We start from the raw sequence: 12780 nt of genomic DNA, 5'->3' as shown, positions 1-12780 counted from the left end.
ATAGATCCAGTGAGGTTCTTGCAGTGAGGCAACAGTGCTAACCACTGGGCCACCGTGCCTCCATATGAAGGGAAAGGTGGAGAAGTAAGGGGTGGAAGGGGTGATTCTTCAAGTCGAAGATGGCTGTAGTGAAAAACCCTGGCTCTTTATAGTGGGTTAGGACTGGCCTCACTGGTGGATCAACGTAGCTAATGCGAACCAGCCGTGTTCAATCATAATCACATGATCCTCTCGTAATTAGTTTATAAATAAACTTCACTTAGATAGTAAATTTAAATAAAATAGTAATTTATAGTATATACTATTGTGTTTTGATCCATACTATAGTAAAGTACTTGAATGGATCTGTTCTAGTAATACTATTTTAGCTATAGTAATACAACAACTTATGAAAACAAATAACCCATATTCCATATTGACTTGAAAGCATCACTCAGTTGTTGCAAATTTGTCAGTCCATCCATGATTTGAACCTTCCGTTCCACCACATCCCAAAGGTGCTCTATTGGATTGAGATCTGGTGACTGGAGGCCATTTGAGTACAGTGAACTCATTGTCATGTTCAAGAAATCAGTTGGAAATGATTTGGGCTTTATGACACATGACACATTTGTGCGTTATCCTGTAGCAGTAGCCATCAGAAGATGGGTACACTGTGGTCATAAAGGGATGGACATGGTCAGCAAAAATACTGAGGTAGGCTGTGGCTTTGACACAATGCTCAATTAGTACTAATGGGCCCAAAGTGTGCCAAGAAAATATCCCCCACACCATTACACCACCACCCTGAACTTTTGATGGATGGATCCATGCTTTCATGTTGTTGAAGCTAAATTCTAAACGAACCCTCCAAATGTAGCGGAAATCGAGACTCATCAGACAAGGCAACGTTTTTCCAATCTTCTGTTGTCCAATTTTGGTGAGCCTCTGAATTGTTTCATGTTCTTAGCTGACATGAGTGGCACCCAGTGTGGTCTTCTGCTGCTGTAGCCAATTCGCCTCAAGGTCAATATGTTGTGCATTCAAAGATATTCTTCTGCATACCTTAGTTGTAACGAGTGGTTATTTGAGTTACTGTTGCCTTTATCAGCTCGAACAAGTCTGGGCATTCTTTTCTGACCTCTGGCATCAACAAGGCATTTGCGCCCACAGAACTGCCACTCTCAGGATATTTTCTGTTTTTCAAACCATTCTCTGTAAACCCTAGAGATGGTTGTGTGTGAAAAATCCAGTAGATTTCTACTGGAGTAGTTTCTGAAATACTCATACCAGTCCGTTTGGATTCAACAACCCTGCCTTGTTTAAAGTCACTTTTTTCCCCACTCTTATGCTCAGTTTGAACTGCAGCAGATCATTTTGACTATCTACATGCCTAAATGAATCGAGTTGCTGCCATGTGAAAAGCTTAGGTGCTGGTTCCAGACAGTGCAAAATGCAGACAGTGCAAATACAACGACAGTGCAAAATACAGCAGCTTACTCCCAAAAAACAAAACGATGTAAAATTGGCAGTGTTGACAGTGATATGTACAATGAATAGGTGTACCCATAGTTGTAGCCAGTCTTGTTTTAAGTATGGGTTGGTTAAAGTGCAGTGCATGTTACATATTGATGGTGTGCAGTGAGGGATATGGAAGAGTCTGTGTGAGGTGTGTTAGGTGTTCATCAGCCTGATAGTCTGAGAGAAGAAGCTTTTCTTCAGTCGGCTGGTGCGTGACCGGTCTAGTCTATGGCTTAGGTGGCTGGAGTCGCTGATGATTCTCTTGGCTTTCCTCATGCACCGTCTAGTGTAGATGTACTGGAGGGAGGGAAGCTCACCTTCAACTACGTGTCCAGCAGTTTGCACAATCCTATGTAGGCCTTTGCGATTGCTGCTGGTGCTGTTTCCATACCAGGTGGTGATACAGCCAGTCAGGATGCTCTCCACAGTGCAGGTGTAGAACGACCGGAGGATGTGGGGGCTCATTCCAAACCTCTTGAGACGCCTGAGGAAGAAGAGGCGTTGTTGTGCCTTCCACAGAACTGTGTCTGTGTGAGCAGTCCATGTCAAATCCTCAACGGTGTGGACTCCAAGAAACTTGAAAGTGCTGACTCTCTCTACTAGTGTCCCGTTAATGGTGATGGGGGTGTGTTCTTTCTTCTCTCTCCTAAAATCCACCACCAGCTCCGTGGTTTTGCTGTTGTTGAGTGAGAGGTGGTTTTCCTCACACTACTGCGTCAGAGTGTGCACCTCCTCTCTGTAGGCCGTCTCATCATTATTGGTAATTAGGCCCACCACCATTGTGTCATCAGCAAATTTAACGATGACGTTGGAGCTGTATTTGGCTGTACAGTCATTTGTGTACAGGGAGTACAGGGCGGTTTTGGAATCGGCCGCGGGAGTGCACAGTGTGTGCCCGCTGTCCTGGGCTTCAAAGCGGGCGTAGAACAAGTTGAGCTCGTCCGGGAGAGCGCAGCAATGTTTACAGTGGCGGGTCTGTTACTTTTAAAGTCTGTGATGTAATTAAGTCCGTGCCACATGCTCCTTGCGTTATTGGTTTTAAATTGACCCACAACCTTGTCTCTGTATTGATGTTTTGCTGCTTTGATGGTTTTTCTGAGGTTTTATTTAGCTTATTTTTGTTCCACAGCATTTCTAGATTTATAGGCGGAGGTTTGCACTGATAGGGCTGTTCAAACTTCGACATTGATCCATGGTTTTTGGTTGGGGTAGATACGGATTGAATGCTTGCTTAGCTTTCACACCAGATGCAGAAAGCACTGTGCATTGAAACCCATTCATTTCAACTGCTTGCGCCAGACAATGGTGGATTATTAATAAAAAGTGCCTCATCCACCATGCTGCCATATGAGCCAATACACATATATATATATATATATATATATATATATATATATATATATATATATATATATATATATATATGTTGCTAGAGTCATGCTCTACTATAGTGTTCCTTGACCACATTCCTGGAAGACCACCAACACTACATGTGTTATATGTCTCCTCTATCTACCACACCTATTACGAGTCTTTCAGTCTCTGCTAATGAGCTGATGATCTGAATCAGGTGTGTTTGGTTTAGGAGGCATGGGCTGTTTCTCAATTCCAAGAAAGCTGTGAATGGACTTACCAAGATACCTCGGAAGGACAAACTTGGGAGACCGCCATGCTTTCACACCAGATGCACAAAGCACTGTGTTATGAAACCCATTCATTTCAAGGAAGGATTATAATGCACAGACCAAAGCTCAACTGCAGCAGTCAAAATAACTCAATATTCTACTCTGCTCATGTAACTGTATACATTTCTAACTACTGATAAATCAAACATGCTCACTGCAAAAGCAAAGTTTACTCAAATATTAATTTCTATGTAGTATTCTTGTTCCTGCTGTTTGCTAAAGTACTACTATGCTGCCATGGCAATTTTGATAAAACTATGCATCTCAGCTTTTTCACTGTCAATATTGTTTTAATGTCAATAAAATGTTGTTTTCAGTTTCATTTTTCAGCCAAGTACATCCAGAATTTTTGGTTTGGTCTATTTTGGTGCATCCCAACTAACTTTTTTAGAATTGATCACTGATCACTGTCACATGGTCACCCTAACCCTAACAGCATTAGGATTTTCTGTAACATTAAATGCTCATGATTTGTAATATTTACAGATAGTAAAAAATGCATTTAAATTTGTTCTTAGGCTTAAGTTTCAGCCATGTTTTCTTTTGGTAAGCCTAAAACACATTAAACAAAAGTAGTTACACATGACTTGTGAAGTGACACTAAATAAGGCTGGCTGTAGTTTTATTGAGATGATTATAGTTTGAGCTCAGAATCTCAGCAATCGGACACAGTGTGCTTATACCAATGGAATTGCACCTTTGATCTAAAACACTAACTCACAGGATGCCTCTGTCAAGCTGAGAGTCCTCTGTAAACTTTAGATTTACTCTTGACGAATGGTGCTGGTGTGTTTTCAAGTGGCTGAATGCAGTCAAGTGGTGTTTGACAGGTACCTGAGCAGACGAAGCAGATGGTAGCCGGCTTGAGGAAGAAGGGCACGCTCTTACTGATAGACATAGTGATACACACCGAGCCCATGACCATCATGAACAAACTGAGCAGAGCCAGCATCGCACCTGCTATATGCAAACCTGTGAGAAAAACAAAGCAAGAGTCATATTGGGTTTGACACAGAAAATGCCCATCATCTTATAATATACATGAACCACCAAACTCCCGCCGTGCTTGTTGAGCATTTAATTTCAAAACCACTGGCATTAATGGCCCTCCCTAACAGCCTGTGCTCTTCTGGGAAGGCTTTCTGATGGATGCTGGAACATGGCTGAAGGGATTTGCTTCCATTCAGACAGAAGAGCATTAGCGGGGTCAGGGACTGAATTTGGCCAGTGGGGTCTGGCACACATTCAGCATTCCAGTTCATCCCATAGGTGTTCAGTGTGGTTCAATTTGGGTCATAAGCAATAAATCAATTCTTTATGTTGCTGGAGACGTGCTCTACCATTTGAGACACCAGAGACAAATCAAATTTGAGCTATACTCTAGGACATATATATATTTATTTAATGCCATGTCAGCTTCTCTGTCTATATTCATGGCAAAGTTTAGTTATTTCCAAAATTTTCAGAATTTTAAAACTTACAGGATGTTTTCATAGTACAATGAATATTTGATTCAGGTCATGTTCACACTAAATGGAGTTAACATTTAATTCCTCCCTCACGCCACTGAACATTGAGTTCGGCCCTCACGCCTCACTTTGTCTCCATAACCAATCACCTACTCCCTAAAACTTAATGCAGACCATTAGCACTGTTCTTCTCATTCTTTCGAACCCACCCTCCCTCTATTTCCTCGCTTCCCATTCACAACCCTCTCTTCACTCTTTGGCTGAATCGAGGGGTCCAATTACTCTACCAAAGTATTAGAGACGGTACCCCCACTCTGAGTCTCTGGGCATCATCGTAGGATGCCCGATCAACCGACCTACCTATTCACTGTTTCTTACTTCTCTTTCCCTTCATCCCACTGTTCTCTTACCATACCTTCATACATCCCTACAATAAAGTCTTGCTCAAAGTGTGGTGTGGTCCATGCTGGTGAATATGTTTTTGTTTAAAATGTGATATTTTTCTCTGTTTTGGCCTTCCATCGACATTAAAACTATGTTTCTATTTCTTTTTGAAAATGCTCTCCAGATTGGAAAGGTTTGAAAACATCATTTTCGAATCGCAGAGTGAACTGAAAAACTGAGGTTTTCGAAAACTATGACACATTGTTTGTTGGAGTGTAACGATACAAGTATTCATCCCAAACTGTCATGGTTTGGTTTATGTTTGGTTCATGCACTCCAACAAAAAATAGTCAATCTAGATGTGCCAGTCACCAGAGTTAGGCAGAAAAAGACTGCAGCAGTGCAACAATTTAGGGGCCATTCACAAAGAATGTGTCTTTGTGTGTAAAAGCACCTCATCCACTATGTTGCCGTAAAAAGTTGTGGTAACACTTTATGATAATTACACACTGTAAATCATCTATTGGCCATTACAAAATAGTGAATTCCTTATTTGTTAAGCATTAATTCTGCATTAATAGCCTTTAGTAGGCAGTTTATAACTGCTGATACAAATCCTCTAATCTTGACTTTTTAAATTTACATTTAAAATGTGCTTAATAACTGAGCTTTTTATACTCTGTTACTGATTCATTTTTCATGACTAAATTACAAATCGCATCATTTACAAATTGTTTGTATTAAATAGTTTGGGGATGTTACGTTTATTTAGAATGAGTTAGTAAATTATTAATAAACTATTCAAATTAACATTTATATTATTCAGGCAAAAATTAATAGTTCATTTGTATGATAATTTTTGTCAACTTCATCCAGTTTTGTGACCTAATCTAAATTGAATCCCTAATACATGACAATTAAAGGCTCAGTATCAAAAGAACAATACGTCTTTGCAATCTTATCTAAAAAGTAAAATTACTGTAAAGTTTAAACATTGCTGAATAACAGGAGTGTCAAAATATAACAAAGTCAGATAAAACAACGACAATATAATAATTTAACAACCTACTATGATACAACATTTCAATGTTATTTAGCGATATTTAAACTGTACAGTACTTTTTTTTTTTAGTTAATTACTACTTCAAATGAATAGAAATGAATAAAGTCATTTGTTTTCTTTTTTCTGTTTAGAATTAAACTGAACCTTTAATTGTCATTCATAAGGGATTTATGAAGCCTAAATAGTCCTCACTTTAGATTAGGTGACAAAACTGGATAAAGTTGACTTAAAGCATTTATCAAACATACAAATTATTAATTAATATATGCCTGAATAATGATAACATAAAAATGTAAATTTGAATAGATTATTAATCATTTACTTACGCATTCTAAATAATCTTTAAAAAACAGCAACTTCTCTCAAATAACTGCTTTGTAAATGATGCAATACTTAATTTAGTAATCAAAATAACAATAATTAACAAAGTATGAAAATACAATCATTAAGAACCTCATATATTTGCTTATAAGTCAAGAATAGAGCATTTGTATCTGCAGTTACAAACTGCTTACAAACATCTGCTAATGTAGTTAATGCTTAACAGATAATGAATTCACTATTTGCTAATGCTTAATAACTAATTCATAGTGTGTAAATATTATAACATTTGTTATAATATGTTATCAAAGTTCTTTATGTTGCTACAGTCATGCTTTACTGTTTGAGAGACTGGAGCTCAGCTGTTTTCATAAAATCTCTGCTATACCTATTTCTTTTTCTTTTTTTTTCTTTTAATGCCAAGCTAAGCTTCTACGGCTATATTCATGGCAATGTTTATTAGTAAATTGAAACCAAGATATTTTTCTAAAAACGTTATAGCTACAGAATATTCTCCGACCCCTGGTAGGAGGGAATAAGCCTAAGGAAAGTGGGTGAGTGACTTAATAGCTGATTAACTTGTAATGTTTTAAAGTTTCGACAAAATAAAGCAAATTGCATACAGTAGTAGAAAAATTTCAATCGAAAAATAAGTGTTTTATCCACAGTGAATTATAACATGCTCGATGTGAACAACAGACCACAGTCATTTTTTTTTCTGATATTCTACATCAGTCGTTCCCAACCTTTTTCACCTGAGACCCCCTATTGTAAGTGCCCCCTCCACTTTTAATGATATTATCCCTGATGTAAGTTTGCTGTAGGTATGTCAAAAAAATGTTGTTTTCATACAAATGGTATGTTTATTACTGTATCTAGATATGTTTATGCACAAATAATAGCCTCTTGTAAAGTATAAAAGCAAAACATTAGTATACCTTGCAGTATTGGGATGAGTTTTTTTGCAAATGTCTTATTAATTTGGACGGCCTCACACATTTGTTAGCAAGAACTTTGGAGCAGACAATGCACTGTGGCTGGGTCAATGACTCTTTGCTTTGAAAAAATTTAATAAAACTATAGTTCAGATATACTATATTGGTATTTCTTGCATTTCGTGTTTCCAGTATTGCCAGCGATGTGACACAACATGTTTGGAGCTTCCTCACCTGGGTCCAGTATGCTTGGGTCATTACTATTAGCTGCTGAAGGAGGACGGATAACAAATTTGTCCATTTTTTTTTTTTTTGGTTGTCCGGGGGATAAAATGAACTAAGATGAACAACATGAACGTTCATAGTCCAGATCTCTGGCAAGTTTGGAGAAATATTTGATTGACGAACGAATTGTTCTTTTGAATCAGATTATTTTAATACATTAGTTCAGCAATCAGATTAGTTGAATCAAACTGTTCTGAACCTTCAGTTTGACTCAACATACTCAACGCTACATTGCAATTTACTGGTGAAAAATATTTTAAAGGTTCACGAAACTCTCAAGTACTTTTTTGAGATTTTAACAGATTTGTGTATGTTGAGCATCAGTTAAGACAATGTTAGCACCTGTTAGCTTTAACTGTGGGGAAACCTGGATAATTTTGAGCTTTTGTCAGCTAATTTCAGCTCAGTGACGAAGAACAAAGTCAGTGACGTAGCGCAGAACTGCGAGTTCAAAGATGACGGGTCAGTTTTTCATTATTATTACTATGAGAAGAGCCGGCTTCTCAATCATTCATGAGAGCACATGCTTTCCGAAGGCAAAGCAGACCTGGCTGCCATTTCCCAGCTGTGAAATCCTACATTGATGACTGGGTGAGACGTGTCCACGGACCCACGGCACACAGTATTTAGCCGTTCATGAAGGGTTGTATGTGTTTGCTTCCATGATCCACAGGGTTTGTTGCATGTTTTCCCCCGCGATCCTGTCAGGGCCGATACAGCAAAGGTGTGTGTGCTGCAAGCATTTTTGTCGGGAGAGCAGTTCGAGAATTGGAGAATGGCGGACGTTGTACTTTATCTGGAATTCGTTCATATTTAGACACATCGCAGGCTGCTGTGTTCACCTGAATCCTCCAGATTACCAGCAGGGCTAATGGTTAAAATAGACAGGGCAAGAGACCTGCTGCACTCAGTCTGCATTCAGACGCGGGGATTGAGAGAAAAGTCCTCATTTATAGTGTTTATTTGAACACGATTATCTTTATAATGATTGTGGTTATGGTCGAGGCAGTGGCCTTACAGCAAGAAGGTCACTGGGTTGCTGGTTCGAACCTAGGCTCAGTTGACGTTTCTGTGTGGAGTTTGCATGTTCTCCCTGCCTTCGCGTGGGTTTCCTCCGGGTGCTCTGGTTTCCCCCAAAGACATGCGGTAAAGTTGAACTGGGTAGGCTAAATTGTCCGTAGTGTATGAGTGTGTGTGTGAATGTGTGTGTGGATGTTTCCCACAGATGGGTTGCTGGAAGGGCATCCGCTGCGTAAAAATTTGCTGGATAAGTTGGCGGTTCATTCCACTGTGGCAACCCCGGATTAATAAAGGGACTAAGCCGACAAGAAAATGAATGATTGTGTATATGAAATTACAAATGTAGCAGGGCATTAAATTACTTTTTCAAGAGTTCACACTTAGCTGATGATTGATAGTAAAGCTAGTTTGGCGTGCTGTCCCGGGAGAGAGCCCTGAGCTTATAAGATCCTCGAGCCCTGGGCTCCCTCCCGTTGCAAGGCGAGAGGGGAGTTTGAGCTCAGGTAGATCTCAATGAGTCCCCTTCTTGCTTGTTGTAGCTAAGTGTCAGATATGTATACTGAAAGGTGTACTCAGAGGTTAGCTAATGTATTTGATTAATTATTTAGAGTGCTTGTTTTTGAACTGTGGGAGGAAACCGGAGGACCCAGGGAAAACTCACGCGACCACGGGGAGAATGAGCAAACTCCGCACAGAAATGCTGTCTGGTTTGGAAAGGAATTAAACCAGGGGCATTCTTGCTGTGAGGCAACAGCGCTAATCGCTGGCCACCGCTTTCATCCCTCCGTTTGAAAGGAGGGAAAGTAGGGTTGGGTGGGGGGGGGGGTTTCTTCGAGACGAAGATATTGAGATGAGAAAAGTCTGGTTATTTATAGTGAGTTAAGGATCGTCTGATAGGATAATCAGTCATTAGCTAACGTTGGAACAGCTGCGAACAATCATAAGCACGTGATCCTCTCGAAATTTGTTTATGAATAAACTTCACTTATTTCTTTGCATTTTAACTTTGTAAACTATAAAATCATGGGTCTCCTCATGGTTTGTGTCTCATTTTGTAAACCGACTGACAACAGTTGTTCGCTCCCTCCTTCTCCCATCCTCTGCTGGCCACGCCCACTCCTGCCCTTTTGCTCGCGAAGCTCCACGCCCACTATGATGCATCTTTTGAAAAAATTCTAAGGTGGACCTGAACCGAAAGTGGGGGGTGTCATGACCCTTTAAGTAAATAATCATAAGATACATTTCAGTCTGTCTCTCAGAATCTCTAAGTGAACCTCAGAGAACCGTACAAAATAAAAATAGGCAGTTTATGACCACATTAAAACATAATGAATAAACAGCACTTTAAATTTGTACAATAACCTAAAAGCTACATGACTTTGTTTATTTCTGACTCAGATATAGATTTTAGTTTATTTTATACATTTAAAGTGCTGTTTATCCATTATGCTGTTTTAATGGTCATAAACTGCCTATATCCATTATTTTGTATAGTTCTCATCAATGTTGTCAATGCAGTGTTTTTTGCACAGCGTCTTGTTGTTTTTGGAGCATCTTTATCATTTGGTTTCAGAGTTTGTCTCTCGATATTTACATTCACATCTTGTCATTTTGGCAGACTGCCTTTAATATAAGCTGTTTTTTAAACAATTGAGAAAGTTCTGGAATTCTGAATCTTTCAGAAGCATTTTTTTATAATACGATGACCTCTTAGGCCATGTCCACACTAATTTGTTTAAAAAAATGTATATTAATCAATTGGCCTTCTGTAATAATATGTATATTAATCTTTTGGCCTTGTGTTCAAAGTGAGACAGCTTTTGAAAATGAAGATACATTTTTAGTCTTGGCCAATTCAGCTAAAATGGTGGACGTTTCTGTACAGTAGTTGTTTTGGTTGCTCTAGGTTTCGACAGCATTGTAAATAGGGCTGTGCAATTATTCATCATTTAATTCTCAGAGCTGATGTTTTGGGATGTCTCCCAGTCTATATATTATCTTGTTTTGTTTTTGTTTTTTGTTAATTTATACTCCTGTGTTAATTGCAGCAATTACTCCACCTCACTCTCAGCTCATAATAAAACCTGGTGCTAGACATATTGCCAACATATTTCAAAGAGCAATAAAATACCAGGCAGAAATGATGCAACTTAAAGCATCTTAGGTCAATGCATTCGCAGTACAGGGATGAAAGCATTTTCAGTAGTTTCATTTTAAATCAACTGGTGAAAATGATAAAGCAGATGCAAAAAATGTTTTTTCACATGATTGTAGATGCAGCCAATAAATAAATAAATAAAGAGAATTTTGATTTGGGCGATGCAGTGGCGCAGTAGGTAGTGCTGTCCCCTCACAGCAAGAAGGTCGCTGGTTCGAGGTTCGGCTGGGTCAGTTGGCGTTTCTGTGTAGAGTTTGCATGTTCTCTCTGCATTCGCGTGGGTTTCCTCCGGGTGCTCTGGTTTCCCCCACAGTCCAAAGACATGCGGTACAGGTGAATTGGGTAGGCTAAATTGTTCGTAGTGTATGAGTGTGTATGGGTGTTGCCCAGAGATTGTGGCTGAAAGGGCATCCGCTGCGTAAAACATATGCTGGATAAGCTGGCGGTTCATTCCGCTGTGGCGACCCCAGATTAATAAAGGGACTAAGCCGAAAAGAAAATGAAGAAATGAATTTTGATTTCTTAGTTCATGTCTTAATTTACTTTTAAAGGTTTCCCCACACTAAATTTACATCTATCTGAAATGAAAAACACTTCAATTATATGTTGATCTACATCATATAATCTACTTTCTGTAAACGGTCCAAGACCCTGCTTTGCTCTAAATGGTCAAATGGCTACTATTTGTTGTGCATGTCACATCACCTTATCAGAATCTCTACTCTTCCTCAGCACTTCTAAAAGTGTATAATGCTTATCATTCTCAAGCCATCTGATGTGTTTTAGATTACAGCTCTGCCCTTTTATGTTTGGCCAGAGGTGAACTAATCACTCTGACTGAGCCTGGTTTCTCCCAAGGTTTGTTTTCCACTTTCATCAAATTGAGGAGTCTTGCTTCCGTCTATTGGTCTTGGTTGCTTGCCACTGTTGCCTCTGGCTTGCTTGATTGGGGTTGGTGGAGCTGCTGAACTGAATCAGCTAGATCTACACCAGTATTCTACCACAACTGTAAGTAATATGCAAAAATGTTCTACCATCTGAAATATTATGGCGTTTAATTCTCTTTTCAGATATGTCAGTCAAACAATAGTGTCAGTTTTACTGTAGAAATTCAATCTTTATCCCTTCTGAAGTGCTAGCGGATTTACTTTTGCAGCATTAACAACACAGCATCTTCTAAACATGTTGACAACACAAATCAAACACTTCCAGAGCTCGACTTCAACTAAAGTGTTTCAGCAACAAAACAGACATTGTATGTGGGCATCCATCAACTATACTGAAATTATAGAAATTTGTTGCAAACCTACAAAGTTTGGTGCAGTGTTTTAAGAAGGTTTCATGTTTACACATCAACATTTTTAAAATGATCCGCATTTACACAATTTGAGAAAATGGCCTAATGTTTCACATATATACCAGGCGCATTATTACATATTTGGCACAATGAAGTTAGTAAGCTAGTAAGGAGGTTAGTGGCTGTAAGGAAGTGGCAATGTGCTGTCGGCAGCTCGACGATGGTTTGTACGTAGAATTTGTTGTGTGTCTATGATAAATAGTAAATTTACACTATGGAAACCACCACCACCACATACTATGCCATTGTTGTGTTTGTTTGTGCTTGTACCTCTCTAAACACATACAGTGCATGACGTCAATATTTTAATATGCTCTCATTTTCAGGTGTTTGCATTGACACTGCTATGACAGTGTTTTCAAAAACATCAACTTTGTAACTCATTTTTTAAACGTGTGCATTTGCAGTCCAAAAAACACTGTTGTCAGTTTACAATTTTGTCTGAAAATATTTTCATGAAAATGGCCAATAACACTGTAGTCTCTTACTGCAAAAAATGCTTTTCTTACTTAGATTTCTTTTTGTCTTGTTTCCAGTCCAAATATCTAACAATTTTTAAACCATGACGCATTTCATAAACAAGCAAAAGATATTGGGCTCTAT

The 12780-nt window shown here is 38.8% G+C and overlaps 1 protein-coding gene and 1 long non-coding RNA gene across 3 annotated transcripts in view; one reads left to right on the top strand and one right to left on the bottom strand.

Moving 5' to 3' along the window:
- The window catches only part of cacng6b (calcium voltage-gated channel auxiliary subunit gamma 6b), a 44559-nt gene that overhangs the window by 9468 nt on the left and 22311 nt on the right, over positions 1-12780 (bottom strand). For both annotated transcript variants that reach the window (XR_015511140.1, XM_087286806.1), the window contains exon 4: positions 4020-4157. Coding sequence is in view for 1 of the 2 variants with exons in the window: in XM_087286806.1 (XP_087142932.1) it covers positions 4020-4157 (138 nt within the window). In the remaining variant the exon portion in view is untranslated. The remainder of the gene's footprint in view (positions 1-4019; positions 4158-12780) is intronic.
- The window catches only part of LOC147840189 (uncharacterized), a 30434-nt gene continuing 24491 nt past the window's right edge, over positions 6838-12780 (top strand). Inside the window, exons 1-2 of the long non-coding RNA XR_015511182.1 lie at positions 6838-9947; positions 10623-12317. This is a non-coding gene — a long non-coding RNA (uncharacterized LOC147840189). The remainder of the gene's footprint in view (positions 9948-10622; positions 12318-12780) is intronic.

This window comes from Danio rerio, chromosome 16, assembly GCF_052040795.2.
Source record: "Danio rerio strain M-AB ecotype USA chromosome 16, GRCz13ab, whole genome shotgun sequence".
NCBI classification, from domain to species: Eukaryota; Metazoa; Chordata; class Actinopteri; order Cypriniformes; family Danionidae; genus Danio; species Danio rerio.
This window is presented reverse-complemented; position numbering and strand designations above follow the sequence as displayed.